Source organism: Theropithecus gelada, chromosome 4 (assembly GCF_003255815.1).
Source record: "Theropithecus gelada isolate Dixy chromosome 4, Tgel_1.0, whole genome shotgun sequence".
Taxonomy (NCBI): domain Eukaryota; kingdom Metazoa; phylum Chordata; class Mammalia; order Primates; family Cercopithecidae; genus Theropithecus; species Theropithecus gelada.
Window position 1 is genome coordinate 130,563,350 of NC_037671.1, and position 22,272 is coordinate 130,585,621.

General features: G+C 37.6%; 1 protein-coding gene across 6 annotated transcripts in view; it reads right to left on the reverse strand.

Moving 5' to 3' along the window:
• The window catches only part of MAP3K4 (mitogen-activated protein kinase kinase kinase 4), a 126,869-nt gene that overhangs the window by 44,306 nt on the left and 60,291 nt on the right, over positions 1-22,272 (reverse strand). For 5 of the 6 annotated variants that reach the window (XR_003119119.1, XM_025383656.1, XM_025383654.1 and 2 more), the window contains exon 4: positions 2,402-2,644. Coding sequence is in view for 5 of the 6 variants with exons in the window: in XM_025383656.1 (XP_025239441.1) it covers positions 2,402-2,644 (243 nt within the window). In the remaining variant the exon portion in view is untranslated. Of the gene's footprint in view, positions 1-2,401; positions 2,645-5,987; positions 6,086-22,272 lie in introns of all 6 variants that reach the window. The other variant, XM_025383657.1, reaches the window with a different exon arrangement.

The following is a 22,272-nucleotide window of genomic DNA, read 5'->3' on the forward strand; positions in this document are numbered from 1 at the left end:
TATAGGTAATTACTGCTTTGCTAAAATAAATTCTCTTACCAACAAACTTAAGATAGAAAGTAAATCCCATAGAATAAAATCAATTTTTCTACGAATTCACATTAAAAGAAATGTGAAAAAACTCCTAATGAAATTGGAAAATTTTAATAAAAAACATAATAAAGATTCAAAGGTACTTATATACCACAAAGCAGGTGGCCTTCACAATAATTCAGCATAGTTTACATACTGTGATTTGTGGCCCAGTCTACCATCAAAAAATAACCAGCAAAACCAACCAACCAACTTAATATTATATGATGAAATCAGATAAAAATCAACGGAAAAAACAAAGGATAGGCAATTTTGCAATATATAGATCGAATAGGTAAATAGGTAATAACCTGCCAAATGTTGGCAGAAGGTTTAAATGAGACAACCTGGAAAGCCCTTCCCATTAATAAAAAGACTGAGACACGACGTACGCAAATTCTAATGAACAGGGACTATAGTATGAGATCACACAGTCACGTTCGTTTTCATACATGTTAGCGAAACCTTCACTGCTGCTAATAGAAAGGTAAACTGATACAAACTTTCTAAAGTCTAAAAATGTATGACTCATCTATTTACTGTTATGTTTTACACTTAAGAAATAATCAGAGATCTAAACTAAGATTTCTATACAAGCATATTTATCACAATGTTATTTAAATCAATGGTGATTAACCAAATAAACTGTGATGTGCCTATACAGTAGACTACTATTGCAGCTATTTAAATTCTTGCTTTTGAAAAATACTTAAAGGGAAAAAGATCGCACACACACATACTTACTTGTATGTGTAGGAAGTTATGTGCAGGAAAAACAAATGGATGGAAATACACCAAAATGTTATAGCAGTTATCTCTGAATGTCAGAATAACAGGTTTTTAAAATTATTTTTGATTTTGATTTTTGTTTGTATCATCTTTTAGACTTTTCTAAATTTCTAAAATAAACACAGATTGCTTTTATTGACAGAAGTCTCTCCCAGAAATGTTTTAAAAGTAATTATCCACTGTAAGAGAGCTATGGCTACAGTAAAATCTAACAAAAAGTGTTCTGTTCAGATTATATAATTATCAATTTATCTATTAAAGATGTCACTTAGGTGCTTATAACTGATCTTTGAATGCATTTAAACCAAAATTTCTACTTTCTTTTTACTCTAGCAATGCTACATTAATCTAAGTATTGTTTTTATTTTTCAAAGTATTACAACATACATTACTATTTAGTCCTCACAATAGCCCCATGAGCAAAAGACAAACTCCATCTTGCTTTACCAGGCTGTATTTCTGAAGTAAAGCAGGCTATATTTCTGAAGTATTTCTTTTATAGAGAAGGGAGCTGAGAAGTTTTTTACCAAAATGTCCTAGATAACCACTGCGACGCTGAGGATGAGTTAAAAGCAAGGGCCAAGTGGACAGCAAGACAATAACCAGAAATAAGATGGTGAGAAGGACGGGGAGCTAATGTGGAAACAGAGCTCTGGCTGGTGCTGGGTATGAACCGAAGGGATGGAAATGAGACACAGGAGACAATCTCCAAATGACTTTCATTCGTCATTCTATTCTACTCCTAATTAAACAAACAAATCCTATTTTGTACCTAGTGTATGACCTGTATTCACCTGCCTTCCCTCAATCTGTACTGCTCACCTATGCTCTGTCTCATCATTCACAGAGCCGGGGAGCTCTTAGCCCTTCAATCCCTATGGGACAGACACGTACAATCTACAAAAAACATACCAATCTTTCTTCTTTTGGGGACAAGGTCTGGAAATTTTTATTTTATATGGCGAATGTCAATATGTTAATATCACAAATCATAAATACAGACCCTCTTCAGCACTCACTCTGCTGGATACAACTGCTTCCACCCATTCCTCTGCTGCTCCTGGGATAGCAAACACCCGTTAAGACCCCACCCAGAATGAACAACAATGAAGAAATCATAAGCTGTCACTACTGTTTAAACCACACCACTGCTTAAGCAAGCAAAAAGTCCAAACCCCTCCCCTATGCCTATTCTAGACATTTATCTATTCACATGTACTTCAAATAGAAAAAAAAATAAATTTAAGAATCTTATACTCTACCTCTAACGAATGAATTTTAAATTTTAGTCTTCAAAGACTGAAACTTTAAAACACTTAGAACAAGGAAGTGGATGACAGAAAGGATGAGCCACAATCTTATCTTTGAGGACCGTATATAAAGAACATTTTTAATTAGCCTAAAAAACATGGCTTAAAACCATGGACATTCATTTCTCACTATTTGCGACAATTAAGAAAAAAAAGGAACTCTTAAAATAAAAATGGTAAGCCTGTAGGATAATAACTGCTAAATATTTTAAAGAGTCTTTGAAGCAAACCTGCTTAATACTCAAGAGAGATGGTTCTCCAGCAGGTCTTTGCTCCAATCTTAACTTCAGACACTCATGGATGACATTCAGAAGGACTCGGCAGAGAACTAGGAAGGCAGGTTCGAATGAAGGTAAATCCATGGCCTTCAGCTCCTCCCACGACACAGCGCTGCATTTCTGCTCAGATGAAGGCGGTGTCCTTGACAACTGCACATAATCTGAACCCCACATGGGATCTGGAAATTCAGAAAACTATAACAAAAATTCAACAGGCACAGATTAAAAGAGCATACAAGACAATGTCCTATGGTTGTGGTTATAAACTATTATTCTCTACAACGTGCTAATGAATCTACAAAATTCTAATTTTACAGGGAAAAAAATATTTAATAATTTAATGAATTCAATAATTCAACATTTTCAACATAGATCCTAAAAGTTCTAAGAATGCTGGAAACTATAATGAGAACTAAAACCAAATTGCAATACTTTTATCAAAAAAGTATATTAGAAAAAGAATCAGGTTCATCTTTAACATTTTTGCATCACACTTGAAATGATCAGAACACTTTATTTTTAAGGTTATATACAGCACTATCCAAAACTATCTCTAGACTGGATAAAAAAAAAACACAAAATTACTAAAATTAGAAAAAACATTACAAAATCAAGTAACAGCTCATCCTACGTAGGCATTTATGAAAAACAAAAACTAATCAGTTCCACTAGTTCTTCTGTTCATTTGTTCTCCTGAGCTGTCCTGAATGACGCTGATAGAAAAATTAAAAAATTGTTAAGATCAACCTGGTTGGCATAACTCAGTTATCTGTTGATGTTTCCTGGGAACCCTAGTGTTGCATTGTTCCCTACTCCACCACCACTCCCCCGGGTTCTTTTAGCTGCTCCTCTCAAATTCCTTACACCTTTCCCCATAAAGTAGGGGATCTGGAGTGTTGGGAGTGCTCTCTCTCCACCTGGCCACTCCTCCCTGGCTCCCCAAGGCCCCTGCTTCTCCTCCCTTTGGTCCTCACCCACCTTCTCCCTGCTCCATAGAAACTGTTTATTCCCTCCCCATCATTCCCCACCAGAACCCCTACTCCCTGCCATGAGAGTATTTCACATTCCACCATAACTTGGTGACACAACTTCCTGAGGGCAAGGACTTTCACTTCCTTAACACTATACTACCAAGGACCGTCCCCACGCCTGGCACTGATTACAGCAGGCGGTAACTGTTGCTGCGTTCATGAATGATATCCTCATCTGACACTTCCAAGTGCTGCCCCCGACCTGCCCGTCTACCAAATATGGCCCAAACAACTTGAGCTGCTATGGAAGATCCTCCTTTATGCAGTCTCACCCTCCAGCGCTGCCTTCTTTCCTGCCTCCACCTGACACGTTCAACCGACCCTCACACACGTGTGCCGTCACCAATCTCGCTGCCCATGCTTCCTCCCCACCTGGAAATGCTCACCTCTTTATTTTCCACTTCAAAATCCTTAGTTCTCAAGGTTCGCCTCATGATACCTTTCCAGTGACTTTCTTCTCGCCCCCAACAGCGTGCCAACTAAAACACTCTAAACCCTGAGTTTACCTTGACTTTCATGATAGAGACTGTGTGGCTTAATGAGAAAACAACCAAGATCCAAAAATCAGAAAAGCTGGTTCCGAGTCAATTAGCGATGTGATTCTGGAAGCACTGAGTAGTCTCTCAGGGTTGGTTTCTTCATTTTAAAAACAGAGCTATCATCTACTTCTTATCAACATTAAACAGCATGCTGTACATATGGGAAAAACACTTTAAAAACATACTACATATAACGTTTGTAAAATCACCACTGTTAACATGTTGGTCTCTCCTACTGGACCGTTAGTTGCTTTACAGCAAATACAAGCAGCCATATCTTAAGTCAGGTTTGCACAAACTCCCACATCAGGACTCAACGAATCACAAAGAGCCTCAGCTGCAGAGTGGACTAATTTTTATGGCTATTATCTTCTTCAGGATGGTTCCCTGTTTCCGTGTTTTTCGCATTTCCAACAGACAGCTTGGCTTTCACTACTTAATGCCCATTCATGGCCTTCCACGCTTTTCTTTCCTTGAACCATACATGCAGATGTTTAACATGCTTTATCAATTCTACTAAATAGTCCTCAAATCCATCTTCTCCTCTACACTCTAACTGCCTTAACTCACAGTGGATCTTCAACTGTTTTTCTGATTACAACACGTCAATCTACGGACCTCTCAATAACTCACAAAGTGATTTTGTTCGAAGGCTTGTCTTAGCCCTTCTAATGTAAAATGCAATGCTTCACTGACAGCCTTAAGTGTGAGACACTTTATTTAGCCTAATGGCCTGGTCCCTGCATAGATCTTGATCCTTATCTCCTGCCACCACCTTTTTCTCCTTTACCCATAACAAACATGCCTCTGTGCTTTTGCACAAATTAATCCCTTTCATTATCAGAAGTTCTGATCTGCTGACAGTGTCCTGTCCCTGGTGAACTCTTCCTCTCATTAGGAAGAAGCCCAGATGCCACCCTCCTCTATGAAGTTTTCCGTGACTGCCTCAAATAACTCATTTAATCTCTCCCGTTTCTCACAGTATTTGTGCCTTGCAAATGCTTCCTCCATTGTATTTATCATGCTTTACTATAATGCATTATTTTATCTATTTACCCATTAGATCATCATTTCCATGAAAAAGATTGTTTATCTCCAGTTAACTACGGGTCTCTAAAACTTAGCTCGGTACCTGCCTCGTAATAGATGCTGAACAAATGTTTGATGAATAAATTAATAGGTAAACACTCCTATAAAAGTGCCAGTGTCTCTTCTTCCCCAGCTATTAACAATCTAACACTAAAGAATGGAACATATGATATCATCAACCTTGTTAACAAGTTCTTAGTCCTCAAATTCCCTGTTGTTCTGCTTAATGCCAACAGTAATTATTATAGTGATAGGCTGACAAGCTCTACAGTTTTAAAAGTGGATGCTTTGATTTTCAAAAAAATAACATATACACTTGGCATAACTGAGATACATTTAACGACAGAAATGAGGATATGCCTTCTTCTTAGTAAAAAAATTCCCATAAAAATTAAATGCCTGAAAACAAAAATTCTTCTGTTTCTTAAAACATAGACTTTTAATCTACTATAACCTGACATGAAGTAACGTTAGTATATAAGCACTAAAATATAAAGTTGGTAGAACATACTGAGTGTTTCCATGTAGTAATCTGCATTAGCACTAAAGAAAACAAGATTAATTTATCCTTCTATATCTAATACATACTTCTGCACTTAAATTAGTACACACTTGGGTTTCCCTAACAGGCAAGAATTTCTAAAATAGCCACTAAAATAATTACTTGTGACAAATGTGGTCAGGGTTGTGAAAGGAAAATAAATCTTGGAGCCCTCAAATCATTAAGCTAAAGGCAAAAGTCAAGCTGGGAACTGCTTAGGGCAAACCTGCCTCCCATCCTATTCCCTCTGCTCACTGAGACTGATGCATATCTGATTGCCTCTTTTGGAAAGGCCAATCAGAAATTCAAAAGAATGCAATGTTTTGTCTCTCACCTACCTGTGACCTGCAAGAACCATCCCTGCTTCGAGTTGTCCTGCCTTTCTGGATGGAATCAATGTACATCTTACATATACTGATTGATGTCTCATGTCTCCCTAAAATGTATAAAACCAAGTTGTGCCCCAACCACCTTGGGCACATGTCGTCCGGATGTCCTGAGGCTGTGTCACAGGCATGCTCTCGTCCTCAACCCTGGCAAAATAAACTTTCTAAAGTAACAGACCTGTCTCAGATATTCAGGGTTCACAGCTTAAGGTATACCTAAGTAAAGGCTTTGGACAATATAAATGCTTCCCTCCACCGCCTTCGGTATAATGACATCAGAAAACAATGTTTTATACAACTCAGCAAACTTTCTAAGATAAAATTCTAAACAATTCTTTTGGGATTCCAAGCAGTCCCAGCCTGCTGACTTCCTTTACAGGCTCGCTGAGCCAAAGGCAGGATCCCTAGTTTTCAAAAAGTGCAAGACCACATTGCCTGGGAGAGCCAACGGCCAGACCTCCAGTGACGGAGGAAACCCCTTCCTGCTGGAGGTGCCTGGTATGTCAATACATGTCCAAACAGAGAGGAGCAGATGGTTCAAAAATTCAGCACTTCGGAGGAAACAGCAATTTCCTTAAGAGGAGACCAAAGGGAAGAATCAGAACAGCTGGGTTCAATTAATACCGATTTAATGTAGAAAATAGGAGAGAACAATAAAAATACTCTAATACGAGATCTCATTAAAGTCCTCTAGAAAATAATAAATTAAGACTTCTGAAATAAACTCAAGAAAGACAGTGAAAATAGAATGAACACTGCTAAAACTGATTTAATAATCTAGAATTAACTGCAGAAATTACTACTATAACTCAGCAAAAAAAAAAAAAAGATGAAATGGAAACTTTGAGTAAAAACAAGAGACATGGAAGTCAGATCCAAGGGCTCAAACATAAGAACAATCGGAAAAGGGGAGAAAAGCATTTGGTATAGTCAAAATATCACTAAGACTTCGTGAAGCAGCAGTGGCCTCTGAATAGGGACAAACTCAAAGTACAATTCATTTACCTCCTCTGAAAAACTATTCGAAGTATGGCTATGGTAGAGTCTAGTTAAATGACAACTAGACTGAAATAAAAAAATCACAAGATAGGGAAAGAAAAACAGCAAACGAAGTGAAAAGCCGTAAATTTAACAAAACTTATATAGGTTGTGCATCCCTAATCTGAAAACCCCAAATCCGAAATGCTCCAAAATCCAAAACTTTTTCAGCACTGACATGTTTGGGATGCTCAACTGGTATCCATTCTTGCAAATACTCTAAAAACCAAAAAACCCTGAAGTCCAAAACACTTCTGGTCCCAAGCATATCGGATAATGGATTTTCAATCTCTATAGGCAGATATAACTATATGATGATAATTTGGATACTGGCTATAATTTGAGTTCTAGAATGAAATATTAAAAACACAATTTTAAGTACACTATAAAGAAAAGACCTGGATCTTGCATTCCAAATTATTACAATAAAACCCACGAGCGCAGAAAGGTACAGTGCAGTGCAGGAACACGTATCTGTCATCATCTTATTCCAGTGAAGAGTACAGGATCCCACACGGTGGAAAACCCCAGATCAAGCCCAGCCACACTGGGAAGATTCAATAATATAAGGACATGTATAAAAATGCATAGTAAATTCTTATAATTTTATGTTGCCTTGGCATGCACTTTGAATCTAAGTGGCACCTTCTCATAGCAGAAGCAGGGCTCTGTCACCCTTGACATAGGGTGCAGTTCTACACTGCCTCCCGGTTTCTCAATGCGGCTGATTCAGATACCTGCCTTATACAACTTCCTCCTGGTGACCACCTCCCTATGGACAGCTACACAGAGCCTGCTTCACTGGATCTGACCCTCCTACCTCTCATGGACAGTGCAGACACAGCACTGTGACTACCTCAGTAACAGCATGACCTCCTGGAACTTGTGCTTGCTTGCTTTAAACCCACCAATTAAACCTCCCGGAGGGAAACCTGTTTGGACAATACCTTGGACTCTATGAAGGCGTTGTTGGCCCATGGGTCCCTCCCTCTCTCCCTGCTTGCATTTCCTGATCTCTGCGTGAGCAGCCTCTAGGTGTGCCGTGTACCCTCCAGAACCTGCAAGTAATAAAATCTTTATTTCCATCTTGTGTCTCTTCTAATCATTGAAAGGGTGCTCTCCATCTTAGAGATTCAATATTAAGACTAAGAAATGTAATTACAATAATAATTCTGATGTCATGCTGTGTGGATCTGACAAATCCACAATAAAGTCCATGTGGAAGAAAGTAATGTGCAAAAATAAAAACAGCACAGAAACTTCTGGAAAGAAAGAATGGGCAAAACTGTCCTACAAGATACCAAACCTTACTAATAAGCCTACTCTATTTAAAACAGAAAAATCCTGCACAGTAATAAACAGATCAGAACACAGAAACATACCCAATTATCTATAATTTAATGTTAAAAAAAAGGAGGCAGCAGTTTAAAGAAGTTGGAAAATAATGGGTTATCTAATATATGTTATAAGCAATTAACAGAAAAATGACATGCTTACCTCATACTATACTTCACAGTATCACAAGTAGCATTCATTTCTAAAATTATGTATTTTAGAAATTCTTACTGGTTATTATGGGAAATCAAAGTATGTATTAAACACAAAAATACATGCTGAACAATACATTTGGAAAAAGAAATTCCCAATGTAGTAAAATCTAAAGATAGAGTTCTGCATTAGGTTAAACTATATAAAAATTCCCAGTTTCGATCATTGAAAATGATCAAATATTGGCAATTTAGTACAGGTCAAACTGAAAAAAAGAATTATGGGGAAAAGTGGTGGTAACAGGGTTTCAATTCCCCTTCAACGTCCTCTCATAAAAATGGAGCAATGAGGACAGCAAAACCAAAACTCTGTGAGAAAAACTTTCAACAAAACTAGATGAAAAGCGGTCTTCATGACTCCCCAAAGAGAAGAGGTGGCGGGAAAACCACGAACAATTCCAAGCGCCATGTAGTATCAGCATGAGTGGAGGGAAGCAGAGGAAATTAACAGGGTGTCTGATGGGCGTAAAGGGGCAGATTCCCAAGTCATGATGAGTGCTCTATGAAAAGCTCACAGAGTCTACAGAGAACTTCTGTGAAATTAGGACTTATTTTGGCACTATTCATGAGTGAAGGCAAGGAGTTGGCAGTAAGGTCTGAAAGGGCTGGAGTGGTTTAGGCCCCATAATATCTTAAAACTAGTATCCAAAATTCCCTTCCAGGAATTCTGGGCTCCACACCAAGAAAAAAACTGCTCAACTGAAATCCAACTCCCCAGTAAAGGATAATAGGAGGAAAGGGAAGAGGAGATCGAGAACATGGGAAGAACAGTGCACAGACCTCAAACAGTAACAGACCTCAAACAGTAACAGAGAAGATGGTTTGAAACTTGAGAAGAAGGTACTGAGAGCCCCGATCCCACTTTCCTAACTCCCTCTCTCCTTTAAATTCATGGTAACAAGTATCATGTTTAAAAATAAGCAACAGAAAAAAACTGTTGTAGAATCTAGCACAAGGTTATTATAAGCAGAGAGAGAAAAAGGAGAATAATCCTCCAGACAGTGAGCACTTGCCAGAAAGATATGTCCACTAAACAGATGAGAACTGTAGCCCGATTTCTGAAATAAGCTAAAAGAAATGAAGAAAATCATAAAAAATATAAAAGAATGACATAAATTAGAATTTTTTTAAAAAACCCAGTGATAAAAAGAATTTAATTTTTAAATCAAAAATCAAGTCAATTTTATTTCCCAAATCAAAAACAAACTAGAAGGCACATAAGAGCAAATAAACAAAACAGGTAATACCTTCACAGAAATGAGGTCAACAAAAGAAAACTTTGTAACTCAAAAAAAAACTAAGAAAAAGAAAAGGTCTGAAATGAAGTGACAGAGAAAGCAGGCAAAGTAGATCCAAAATATATAAAGAGCCCTTCCCAAAGAGAATTGGGTCAGTGAAGCAAAAAAAAATGTGAAACTGTAAGTTAAGAAACTCATGAGAAATTTAAAAACAGACTGACAAAAAAACAAAACTATGGATTAAAAGTATATACCATGTATCTGAAAATATCAAATTGGAAAAACCAACACCATGTAAAACCAGCAGAGTTTGAAGACCAAAAAAAAAAAAAAAAAAAAAATCTTTAGGTATTCAGCAAACAAACAAAACAAAGGTCTTGTAAGTGGAAACAAAAAATCACATTGCCATCAGACATTTCAACATCAATGCTTCCTGTCAAAAGACAATGAATAACAAATTGATCCAGGGAAAGAAAATATAAACCAAAGACTTTATGGACAGCCAAACAAACTTCCAAGTGTAAATGTTGCAAACTGTTAGAAACATGGAAGAACTCAGGAAAGGCTGTCCTCCTGAGTCCTTACTTAGAAATCTACTAAAGAACAGGTGTCACTCAACCAGAATGACGCAAGAGACTGGGACACACTAATTAAAAATGAGCCTTTAAACAAAATGCGAAACTTCTATCTACATGTCCATTATAAATATTTTATCTACACACATACACACAACCCTGAAGAACTGAGACTAAATGACAGCTATGAGGGAGAAAGTATTGTCATACATGGCTGTATGACCTGACAATATAGATATACCACACCACTAACATCTGGGGAAAAGGAAAGAGCATATGAAATACCTTAGCATTTCACTGGCAGTAAAAGAAAATTACTTCAAATGAAAACTTGAGAAATAAAAGGATAATTCCAATAGCTCAAAGTTGGGAACTAAGAGATTAAAAAATTGAAGGGGGGATATTAAGGGTATTATGTAAAGATATTAATACAAAGACATCTTGGGGAAAATAAACTCATCTTAAACATTAAAAGTAAATAAATAAACAAAACTACATACTTCCAAAAAGCTTACACTAAGAAACAGAAGGATAAAACATAAAATGTTTTAAAAGATTATCCCTGTCAGAGAAGCTAAACTTCTTTGAGAATACATTTAGATTTTCTTGTAAAATCAAGTATTTTACATAATTGTAATAAAAACAAATTAAAAACCAATACCTAAAAATAAAATTTTAGGAAATCTATGAATAGATCAACAAAATGTGGTATAGCCATACAATGGAATATTATTCAGCCATAAAAAGAAATGATACATACCACAGCAAAGATGAGCCTTGAAAACATTATGCAAATGAAAGAAGCCAGTCTCAAAAGACCACATACTGTATGACCCCATTTATATGACCCCAAATATTAAAAGACAGAAAGTAGATTAGCGGTTGCCTAGGGATGGGGCTAGTGAGCACAGGAATTGTGGAGGTGACAGCTAAAGGGTACAGGACTTCGTTTAGGGGCAATGAAAATGTTCCAAAGTTAGACAGCGAGGATGGCTGCAGCGGCGATGGTTGTACAACTCCAAATATAGAGAACCACTGAGCACTTTAAAACAGTGAATTTTATGCTATGTAAATTATATCTCAATAAAGCTATTATTTTGGAAATACAGTAGAAAAAAGAAGAGAATTTAATTGTATATCTAGTCAGTGGCAGAGCCACGAGAAGAAATGTTCCAAAGGTCTTTAAAATGCAGTTATCTGATGTTACATCCACAGAGGGTTATAACCTAAGGATGGTCAAAAACAAAACTGGAACTGGTTTCCAATAATCACACTGAGATGATTGTGTATTCTGGAATATAGTCAGTATCTGATATTTGATCACGCCGGTATCACAGAATATTAGGCCTCTCAATAAAAAAGAAAAGTGGTGATATATGGATTAAGTCAGAAGAGATTAAGCAAAAATCTGAAATCCTGAATTTGAATCAGAAGTATCAGAAAGGACTTGTGATGCATTTTGTGTATGTGTTTTCATCTGTCCACTAAAGAGTAAAACAATGACATGCCACAATTTCAGTTGCAATGAACAATGCTGGTGTCCAGACTGTGGTCTTAGAATACACTATTTCTCAATAAAAGGAACTAGGGTTCCTTAAAAATATATCTGATTCTCAGCAGCCAGGCGCAGTGGCTGGTGCCTGTACTCTCAGCACTCTGGGAGGCCAAGGCGGGCAGATAACTTGAGGTCAGAGTTTGAGACCGGCCTGGCCAACATGATGTAACCCTGTCTCTACTAAAAATACAAAAAATTATCTGGGTGTGGTGGCACATGCCTGTTAATCCCAGCTCTCAGGTGGCTGAGGCACGAGAACCACTTGAGCCTGGGAGACAGACGTTGCAGTGAGCCAAGATCATGCCACTGCACTCTAGCCTGGACAAAAGAGTGAGACTCCATCTCAAAAAAAAAGAAAAAAAAAAAAAAGAAAGAAAGAAAAAGAAAAAGAAAAACAAAATACATCTGACTCTCAGCCTGCAACAGATACACAGTGTCAGACTAGAATAGCCAGTTACACTAAATAGCATGGAAGCTATCAAAGGACTGTGAAAAAAGGAGTCAAGCCAATTGAATATGTTTCCATTATCCAAAGACGGGACGTGAACATTAATTATAATAATTAATAATTACTTCAACAGATTACAGTAATGACATTCATGGATTGAGACATACCAAATATGTTTAAATTAATGAGTTCAAAATCATACCAATAACAATGTTTAGTCCCCAATAAACCACATTATTATTTTTAAAAATAGTAAATAAAAGGGAAAGAATCAAGCACATTTATCTTGCCATTTGTGTCAACTATTCCACTAAGTAACCATAAAATAGGTGAGGAAAAGTTTATCCTTTTAGCAATATCTAATAAGTGAAATGAATAATAAAGAAGCTAATAAATGAGTAAGAAATGAGAGAATTAGAATATCCTCACTTTTGAGCCCTTAATGAATTAAGGAATCTAGGCAATGTTCATCAACTACTACTAATGGCACAAATAGTCAGATATGTGTGTCCTGGGAAAGTCGTGTTAACACAATCAACAACAACAACAAAAAAATCCTGAATTTGATCAAGCCACTCTATTTTACAGCCAATTCACAGAGAAGACAAAGAAAACAGAAACATGTGGGCCAACTGGGACACAATCATAAAAAATTCAGACCCTACAGGATAAACAACCATGCTATACGGCAAAAAAAAAAAAAAAAAAAGGGGGGGGGGACAGGGGAGAATCTATAGACTAAAACACTTTAGAAATATAATGAACAATGACAACACATGGACATTATTTGCAAACTGATTCAAAGTGTAACAAGAAAACCATGACAATTACAAAATTTTAAAATAATCTCTCAGTACAAATAAAATAAGGTAGTCATAAAATAATGACAGACATGACTATATAAAAATATGAAATTTCTATACAGTGTTAAGTATCCTAAGCAAGTTAAAAGGCAAATTGAAAGAAATATTTACAACCATCATAGAAAAATGAATAAAATTCATAAATAGTTCCAACAGATCAATAATAGAAAGGTAGAAAATGAGCAAAATAAATAAAAAAGCAAAAAGAAATGCAAATAGCCAATAAACATGAAAAACAGGCTCAGTGTCACCAGAAATGAAGAGAAAGATTTAGGCCGGGTGCCAGTGGCTCACACCTGTAATCCCAGTACTTTGGGAGGCTAAGGTGGGCAGATCACTTGAGGCCAGGAGTTCGAGGCCAGTCTAGCCAACATAATGAAACCCATCTCTACTAAAAATACAAAAAATTAGCCAGGTGTGGTAGCACACGCCTAATCCCAGCTACTCGGGAGGCTGAGGCATGAGAATCGCTAGAACCCGAGAGGTGGAGGCTGCCGTAAGCCAAGACTGTGCCACTGCACTCCAGCCTGGGCAACAGTGTGAGGCTCTGACTTTAAAAAAAAAAAAAATCAATCAATCAATCAATGAAATTACATTTTTTGCTGATCATGGTTACAAAATGAGGAGAAATCAAATTTCTCCTATACTGCTGGGTAAAGTACAAATTAGTATAGTCTTTTTGGAGAGCAATTTGGCAACATATATCAAAGATGTGAATGTGCATACCCCATGAACTAACAATTCCATTTCAATTAACCATTCTTACAAAAACAACAGAATAAGTTCATAAAGGGGTGTGTACAAGAATGTGGCTACATTGTTTACACAAGCAAAAAAATTAAATTTCCATCAAGAGTGAAATAATTATGGTACATTCATATAATGGAATACCATGTAGCAGTTAAATGGAATTTAACAACTATATATATATATCTCTCCAAAGTAGACAACATGGGAGAAACCCCTCAAGTTGTAGTACGATACGTACAGTATTATCACATTTATTTTAAATAATTACATGTATTACATAACAAAGAGATAACTTATAGAACCACAAAAAACTCTAGAAAATATAAACCAGATGATAATTACTCTGAGCAGTGACAGAGGACAGGAACTTTAAAAATATACTCCAATAAATAAAACAAAAGCATACTGTTTTTAAAAATGAAGTGTTAGATACAAATAGCCTTTACATTACCCTTCAAAAGTCAGTTTCTGTGATTCTATAATGGGATCCTATCACAAACTGAAATTCCTACACAGGCCCAGTAAGTGATTTAAACAGGTGCACCTGGGTGGCCATAAGACGAACCATGGATACTGTGGTAACTGGAGCCCTTATGCTGCTAGTCATGTGGGAATGTGGACCCAGTGTTGACAGACTTCCCAGTATTTGAAGGAAAACACAAAATCTGGATTTTCCCATGTAAAAATGTTAGACACTAAGTCAAAAAATATTTAAAACACTGTGTGGGACAAAATGTAACTTTGGGGGACTGTACACTGTCAAGAGCATACATGGCTTTATAGCCAGAGCTCTGGGTTCATATCCAGGCTCTGCCACTTCCTAGGTGTGTGACCTGATAAGTTACTTGCCCTCTTCCTTGCCCCAGCATACAGCCAGGGTTCAGTTAATGCTAGCTACTAGTCTTCATAATATTACTATTGTGCTGTTGTTATCATGGGATCCAGTTCTCAGCTGAAAGCTGATGACTTCTGGCTTACCTGTGATATTATATCAGTTTGAGTCAGTTTGCTCATTATAGCCCAAAATAATGTACACAACTTCCTACTTTCCTTTGCATGTTGGTATGTTCAAGAAAACAGAAAACCGGCCGGGCGCGGTGGCTCACGCCTGTAATCCCAGCACTTTGGGAGGCCGAGGTGGGCGGATCACGAGGTCAGGAAATTGAGACCATCCTGGCAAGCATGGTGAAACCCCATCTCTACTAAAAATAAAAAAAAAAAAGTAGCTGGGCGTCGTGGCGAGCACCTGTAGTCCCCGCTACTCAGGAGGCTGAGGCAGGAGAATGGTGTAAGCCAGGAAGTCAGAGCTTGCAGCGAGGTGAGATCAGGCCACTACATTCCAGCCTGGGCAACAGTGAGACTCCATCGAATGAATAAAAGAAGGAAAGAAAGGAAAGAAAGGAAAGAAAGAAAGAAAGACAGACAGACAGACAGAAAGACAGAAAGACAGAAAGAAAGACAGAAAGACAGACAGACAGACAGAAAGAAAGAAAACAGAAAACCTAATGGCAAATGAGCAAGTATGTGCTTGTTGGTGGTGTCATTCAATTAAAAAGTTCTTGTAATCTCATGAAATCAGATAGGGAATGATTGAAACAAGTAAAAAGTTAACTCTAACAACTGTATTAAGCAGCATGATCTTAACGGCATGGGGCGGAGGAGCACTGGAGCCTAATCAGTGTTTCTAGTGAGCACCAGAACTACACTGCGGCTGGTCTGGCTCCACGTGAGGCACGCAGGTTTGTTAACAATGTCAGTGCTCACATCCCCCACTGGGAGATTCTGATTTGTCCTACTCTCAGAATGGCTAGGCACACGTGTTTTCAAAAAGCCCTCTAGGTAATGCTGAGGCACAGCCAGGTTTGGAAACCATTTAGCATGAAGTCTGGTACCCCAGAATTCTGAACTTGAATCCCTCTAACAATCTATAGCTCTGTGATTTTTGTGACAGTTATCTACTATACCTAAACTGGTTTCTTCATTTGTAAAATGTAAATACACCACCACTTCACAGGGTTGTTGACTCTGGCACACTGTAAGAGTCAATAAATGGTAGCTGTTGTTATAGATTTTCTAGTTTCTAGATGGTTTGTCTGCTTTGAGTATAAATGGCAACCTCTTCAGTATTTCCTGTGTGTACAGGAAAAAAGTAGCACAACTATTGTTAGAATCCAAAGACAAAGAGTATTTCATTGGCCATTAAATTTATAATAACTACATGATCATTTCCAATTCTAAAGAAAGCAATCAAGACAGTAACCAAAACAAAAATATTCCTAATATTTGAGGCAACAAAGTCAGACAATTATACATTTTGTACATTACATTAAAACATATTCGTCTTTCTCTTCTGAAAATAAAGTTCATAAGGAAATCAAAAAAGGAGCACAAAATAACCATATTACAGTATTTTGTATTTAACATTTTAAATTGCACAAAACCCACAGAACTATACATTACAGAGTGAACTTTAGAGTATGCATATTTTAAAAAGTCAACCAGGATTTTGCAGAATCCCAGGATGCAATGCAGATGAAATAAATGAATCTAATTAAATTACAAAAGTATGATACCACCTCACTGAAGAAGGTGAAGGAAAAAGGTGCTGACCTAAGTTACTTTGGAGAATAGTGTTTTGACTAAGGTTAAAGACAAAAGGAACTTGACTGAAAAACCCCAGTTGATAAATTTATTCCTCACAGGGGTACCAGTCAGCAATTCTGAAACTACTTTACATGTATGGTAGGGTTGAATAAACATGTAATTAATTGCAGTCACGGGAGCCAGGCTTACCATTGTAAGAGAAGTAAGTTACAGACAAGCAAGGGAGGAAAGTCAGAATGAACCTTATGTTGGATCAGAGCCAGAGACATCAGTATGAACTCATGGTTATTTCAGATTGATAGATATGGAATTACAGATCTGTGTATACACAGGTTAGTAGACATACCTGTATTTTCTAATTCTGTCACTGAGAAGGCCCAAAAGCAATGACACCCTGATAGCAACGAACACACCCAGTGCCCACATCTTCATTTCTAAATACCATTATCCAGTAAAACGAACCAGAGGACAGAAAGAGGGAAAAATACAAGACAAGCCCAGAGCATCTTGTGATGCCGGAAAGTAAGAAATGATTCAAAAAGCAAATCAAAAGGAAAATAATACAAAAAGGAGGGGAGCGTATCAAAGGACACAGAAGGCAACTGAAAGAGTTCCAATGGGCTAAAAGAAGAACAGCTTGAGCAACAAAATCAGTAACAATGGGATTGGATTATAACTCAAAGCAAAAACAACAGAAAACATTTATGAGTCCATACTGATATAAATGACCAAATAAATGAGAAGCAGCAAAACTTCCGCCTGGAGAAATTCCAAGTATACATTAGATACTCCCCGCTCCAGGAGGTAGAGATTAATTTCCCTCCCCTTGAGAGTGGGCTGAGCGTAGTGACTTACTTCCAAAGAAGTAGAGTATGGAAAGGAACACATGGTAACTCCTGGAGAAACCTGGCAGACACCACCTTAACCAAGTGATCAAGGTTAACATTACCAGTGACAATGCAATGCGACTGGGGCATTTCAACTCTGTGGCATCCATCCCCAAGCCCATCACCCCAGTCTAATGATGAGAACACATCAGACAAATTCAGATTCGTGGACGTGACAACTAAATGCAATGTGGTGTCCTCAACTGGTTCCTAGAACAGAAAAGGGAATTAGTAGAAAAAGTGGGAAATCCAAATAAGTTTATTAACAGCACTTTGTATCAAAGTTAATATATTAGTTTTAACAAATGTATAGGGTAAGTGAGAAGTAGTATTAAGGGGTGCTGGATGAAGAGCATATAAGAATTCTGCACTATCTTTGCAAATTTTCTATCAATCTGATATTATTCCAAGATGAAAAGTTTGCTCCAAAAAATAGAATTGTATGGAGTAGTTTTGATATTAAGGATAAATCTTTTATATATGTTTACATGGTTTTAATTTCTAAGCTAAACTGAACTGTAAATAGTATTACAAAACCCATCCTTAGCTACAGTAGCTGTTGGGAAGGACACCTGGAAACTACTGGACTGCTGAGATGACTCTTGTTAACTTTTAAGCAGGGTTGGGAAGGGTCACCACACAAGCACATCTAATGAAGGAGGAGCAAGAGCTGGAGGCGAGACAATCCCTGTCAGAGGGAGACCATGCTACATTATGAAATGGCTGATACATTCATCCCTAACACCCAAGATCAACAACACTCAGACTAGAAGAATTGGCATGACAGCAAAGTGGGAAAAATAAGTACAAACAATAAGATCCTGGGATGTTCTAAACAGCAGTGGAATAAGAGAAGTAGAAGATAAATGCAAAAATATAAAAAACATCTTGGATTGTATCTGGGCCCACAAATGGATACGGGGGAGGGCAGGTTTCCTCCTCTTTTTTCCTATGATATTACAGTAGTCCTTACAGTCAGGATGAAACTGCAGCTGGTATTATTAGTTCAGTTACATGGATTTAAATAAGCTTCATTTGATAATCTGAGACTGTCTTATTTACAACACTGTTCTATAGATCAGTATTTTCAAGATCCCAAACAACTGCCTATTCAAGGGAACTTTGGAAACTAATCCATGTGTTTCAATTAGAGACTGCCTATGTAACTAGAAATGTGTTCTGAGGAAATCGATTTACAGAAGGTACGGAGCTACAACTTCACATAATTTTGAACAAACCATTAAAGGTATTTATGGCATTCATATTATGAAAACAAACTGCAGATTTTTTTTTTTTTTTTTAGTATCACTAGTTGCAGTTCTTTTAAAAGATTTTGAAATATAAACAAGTTTTAGAGAAAAATTATTTTGGGCCAGGTACGGTGGCTCACACCTATAATCCCAGCACTTTGGGAGGCAGAGGCGGGTGGATCACCTGAGGTCAGGAGTTTGAGACCAGCCTGACCAACATGGTGAAACACCGTCTCTACTAAAAATACAAAAATTAGCCAAGAGTAGTGGCACATGCCTGTAATTCCAGCTACTCTGGAGGCTGAGGTAGGATAATCGCCTGAACCCCCAAGGCAAAGGTTGCAGACAGCTGAGATGGCGCCATTGCACTTCAGCCTGGGCAACAAGAGCAAAACTCTGTCTCAAAAAAAATTATTTTGTAAAGCATGCTTACAAACAAAGGGAAATCAAATGTAACATCACACGTGCTTTGCAAACACTGGTTACAAGTAATTTAATAAAAAAATATAAAGACATAGATAAGAAAAATCAAATATCACACATGTATTTCTTCTTTTCTACAAAATCTTTCACCTATATTCATTCCTATTATCACCGAAACCACAAAAACTGCAAAATATGCATTATGTACAATCTGTGGTACCTTGTCAGTTCAGATATTTTAACAATTAACAAAAACACTGGCCAGGCGCGGTGGCTCACGCCTGTAATCTCAGCGCTTTGGGAGGTTGAGGCAGATGAATCACTTGAGGTCAGGAGTTTGAGACCAGCCTGGCCAACATGGTGAAACTCCCATCTCTAAATTAGCCAGGCGTGGCAGTGCACACTTGAAATCCCAGCTACTCAGGAGGCTGAGACAGGAGAATTGCTTGAACCCGGGAGGCGGAGCTTGCAGTGAGCCGAGATCGTCCCATTGCACTCCAGCCTGGGCAACAGAATGACCCACTGCACTCCAGCCTAGGCAACAGAACGAGACTTTGCCTCAAAACAAACAAACAAAAAACAGTCCTTAAACCTAAAAGGTTTTACTGCCTAAAATGTATGCCCTTAAAATGTACAATTATTTGGCAGAGGTTAAAAGGCAGAATACATTTTAAAAATAAAAGTATAATTGCACCCACATGGATTTACAGTTGGCTTCAAGGAAGAAAAAGTAATAAAACTTCTAAAAGTAAAAGTTTGTGGTTGACTTGCATAGCATTTTACCATTTGATATGATTTGGATCTATGCCCCCACGCTATGTTGTACAGTAATCCCCAGTGTTGGAGGTGAGGCCTAGTGGGAGATGACTGGATCATGCGGGTGGGTTTCTTGTGGTTTAGAACCATCCCATTGGTGCTGTTCTCATGATGGTGAGTGAGCTGTCAAGAGATCTGGTTGTTTAAAAGAATGGAGCACCTTCACCCCGCCCATGCTCCTGCCATGACAAATGCCTGCTCAGGCTTTGCCTTCCATCATGACTATAGCTCTCTGAGGCCTCCCCAGAAGCTGATGCCGCCTGCCATGCTTCCTATACAACCTATGGGACCATGAGCCAATTAAATCTCTTTTCTTTATTCATTACCCAGTATCAGGCATTTCTTTACAGCAGTGTGGGAACACATACACCACTTACCACATATCTTTTTCAGCCTCACAACCACCACCTTGTGAGGTAAGTAAGAAGGTAGTATTATACCCATTCTACAAATGCAAAGGCTTCGAGTCAGAAAGATTCCTATTTACAACATTCTGTGGTGAGAAAGGGTCACAGGGAGGAATGAAACCCACTTAATGGACTTCAAAATTGTGACTCTTTTCCTGACATACTAAGTAAAATGACTAAAACAAACCTGGGAGTGGGGGACTGTACACATATTCACACACATACCCACGCACACACACACGCGCACACACACACCTCCCTTTACAGAAATTATGTTCCTAAAGTGGGAATAAAAATAAAATCTTACTTTCCCATGAAGTTAATCAGAATTGTAGAGCCTTATCTTTTGTTAGTTTGGATTAATCACTAATACGAAGAAGTCCCACTTTGGCTCTCTGTTACTCTTTCATTATTTGATGAACACTTAGCATTTTATGAACCAAAATTTAAAACAGGGGCTTCTGTAGTTCATTTTTTGAAAAGCAAACAATCCACACAAAATTCTAATAAAGTCTTTCATTTATACACTTTATAAACTTTGAATTTGTGTTTCTTTTTTTCTATAACAAAGATGACCTCTTCAGTGAAATTTCAACTGGTCAAACCAAAGAACTACAACTCAGATAAGAATTCAAAACTCTGAGGAAACTATTATTGTCTTTTTTTCAATGTGAGTTCTAATATAAAATGTAGTGCACCTGTTCTCAATCTTTTCTTGCTATAACATATCTAAGGGATACAATCCTCATTAGTAGCAATCGTTAATCACCATGAAGAGCCTGGAGAGGAAGAAGACAATCTGGGGAGGGAGGGTGGGTGAAGCAGTTTACGGAAGTCTGACATGTCCACCCCACCCCTGCCCCACCGTGGCCTCTTCTCACGTGCTGCTCTCCTATGAGAACCACTGAATTAGAGGTGAGGTTATACAGTCGGCCCTCTGAATCCGTGGGATACGCATCCGCAGATCAAGAATGTTTGAAAAAACATTAAAAATAAGAATACAACAATAAAAAGTAATACAAGCTACTCGGGAGGCTAAGGCAGGAGGACTGCTTGAGCCTAGGAGTTTAAGTCCAGCCTGGGCAACATAGTGAGATCCCGTCTCTAAAACTGTAACAGTAATAATACAAATAAAAAAGATACAGTATAACAACTATTTACATAACACTGACATTGTGTTAGGTATTATAATCTAGAGATTATTTAAAGCAACAGGAGGATGCACATAGGTTGTATGTAAATACTACACCATTTTATATAGGGACTGGGGCATCCAAGGATTTGGGTGTCCACAGGGGTCCTGGAACAAATCCTCCGGGATAAGATACCAAGGGATATTGGTACTGCCAGGACTTTTTTCTTCATTCAAGTTACTTCAAAATCAGTGGTCACAATACAAATTAAACATCAACCCTGTCTTGCCCAACATATGTCCTTAATGAAATTAAACCACTCCAATCATTCATGTTTAAGATTTCCAATCAAAATAATATTCAAAGTAAATCTCTTAAAATATAGCTACAAAGCACTGGTTCGTGTTGTAAACATCCTCCTGAATTCATGTGAATGCTTAACCCTTTCTCCTAAGGGCTCATAATCTGGCTGTCAGAATAAAATATTAAAATCTTGCAAACTCAAGTTCTCTTCAGGTGTTCTCCACAGTTTCCAAATTGTTTATCATTTATGAATTTAAAGCAAGCCAGGTTCTGTAAAAAAACTGAAGTTAAAAAAATTAAAATAACAAGTATATACAGTTAGCTCTCCATATCTGTGGGTTCCACATCCATGAATTCAACCAAGTGCAGATCAGAAATATTTGGGAAGAAAAACTACATC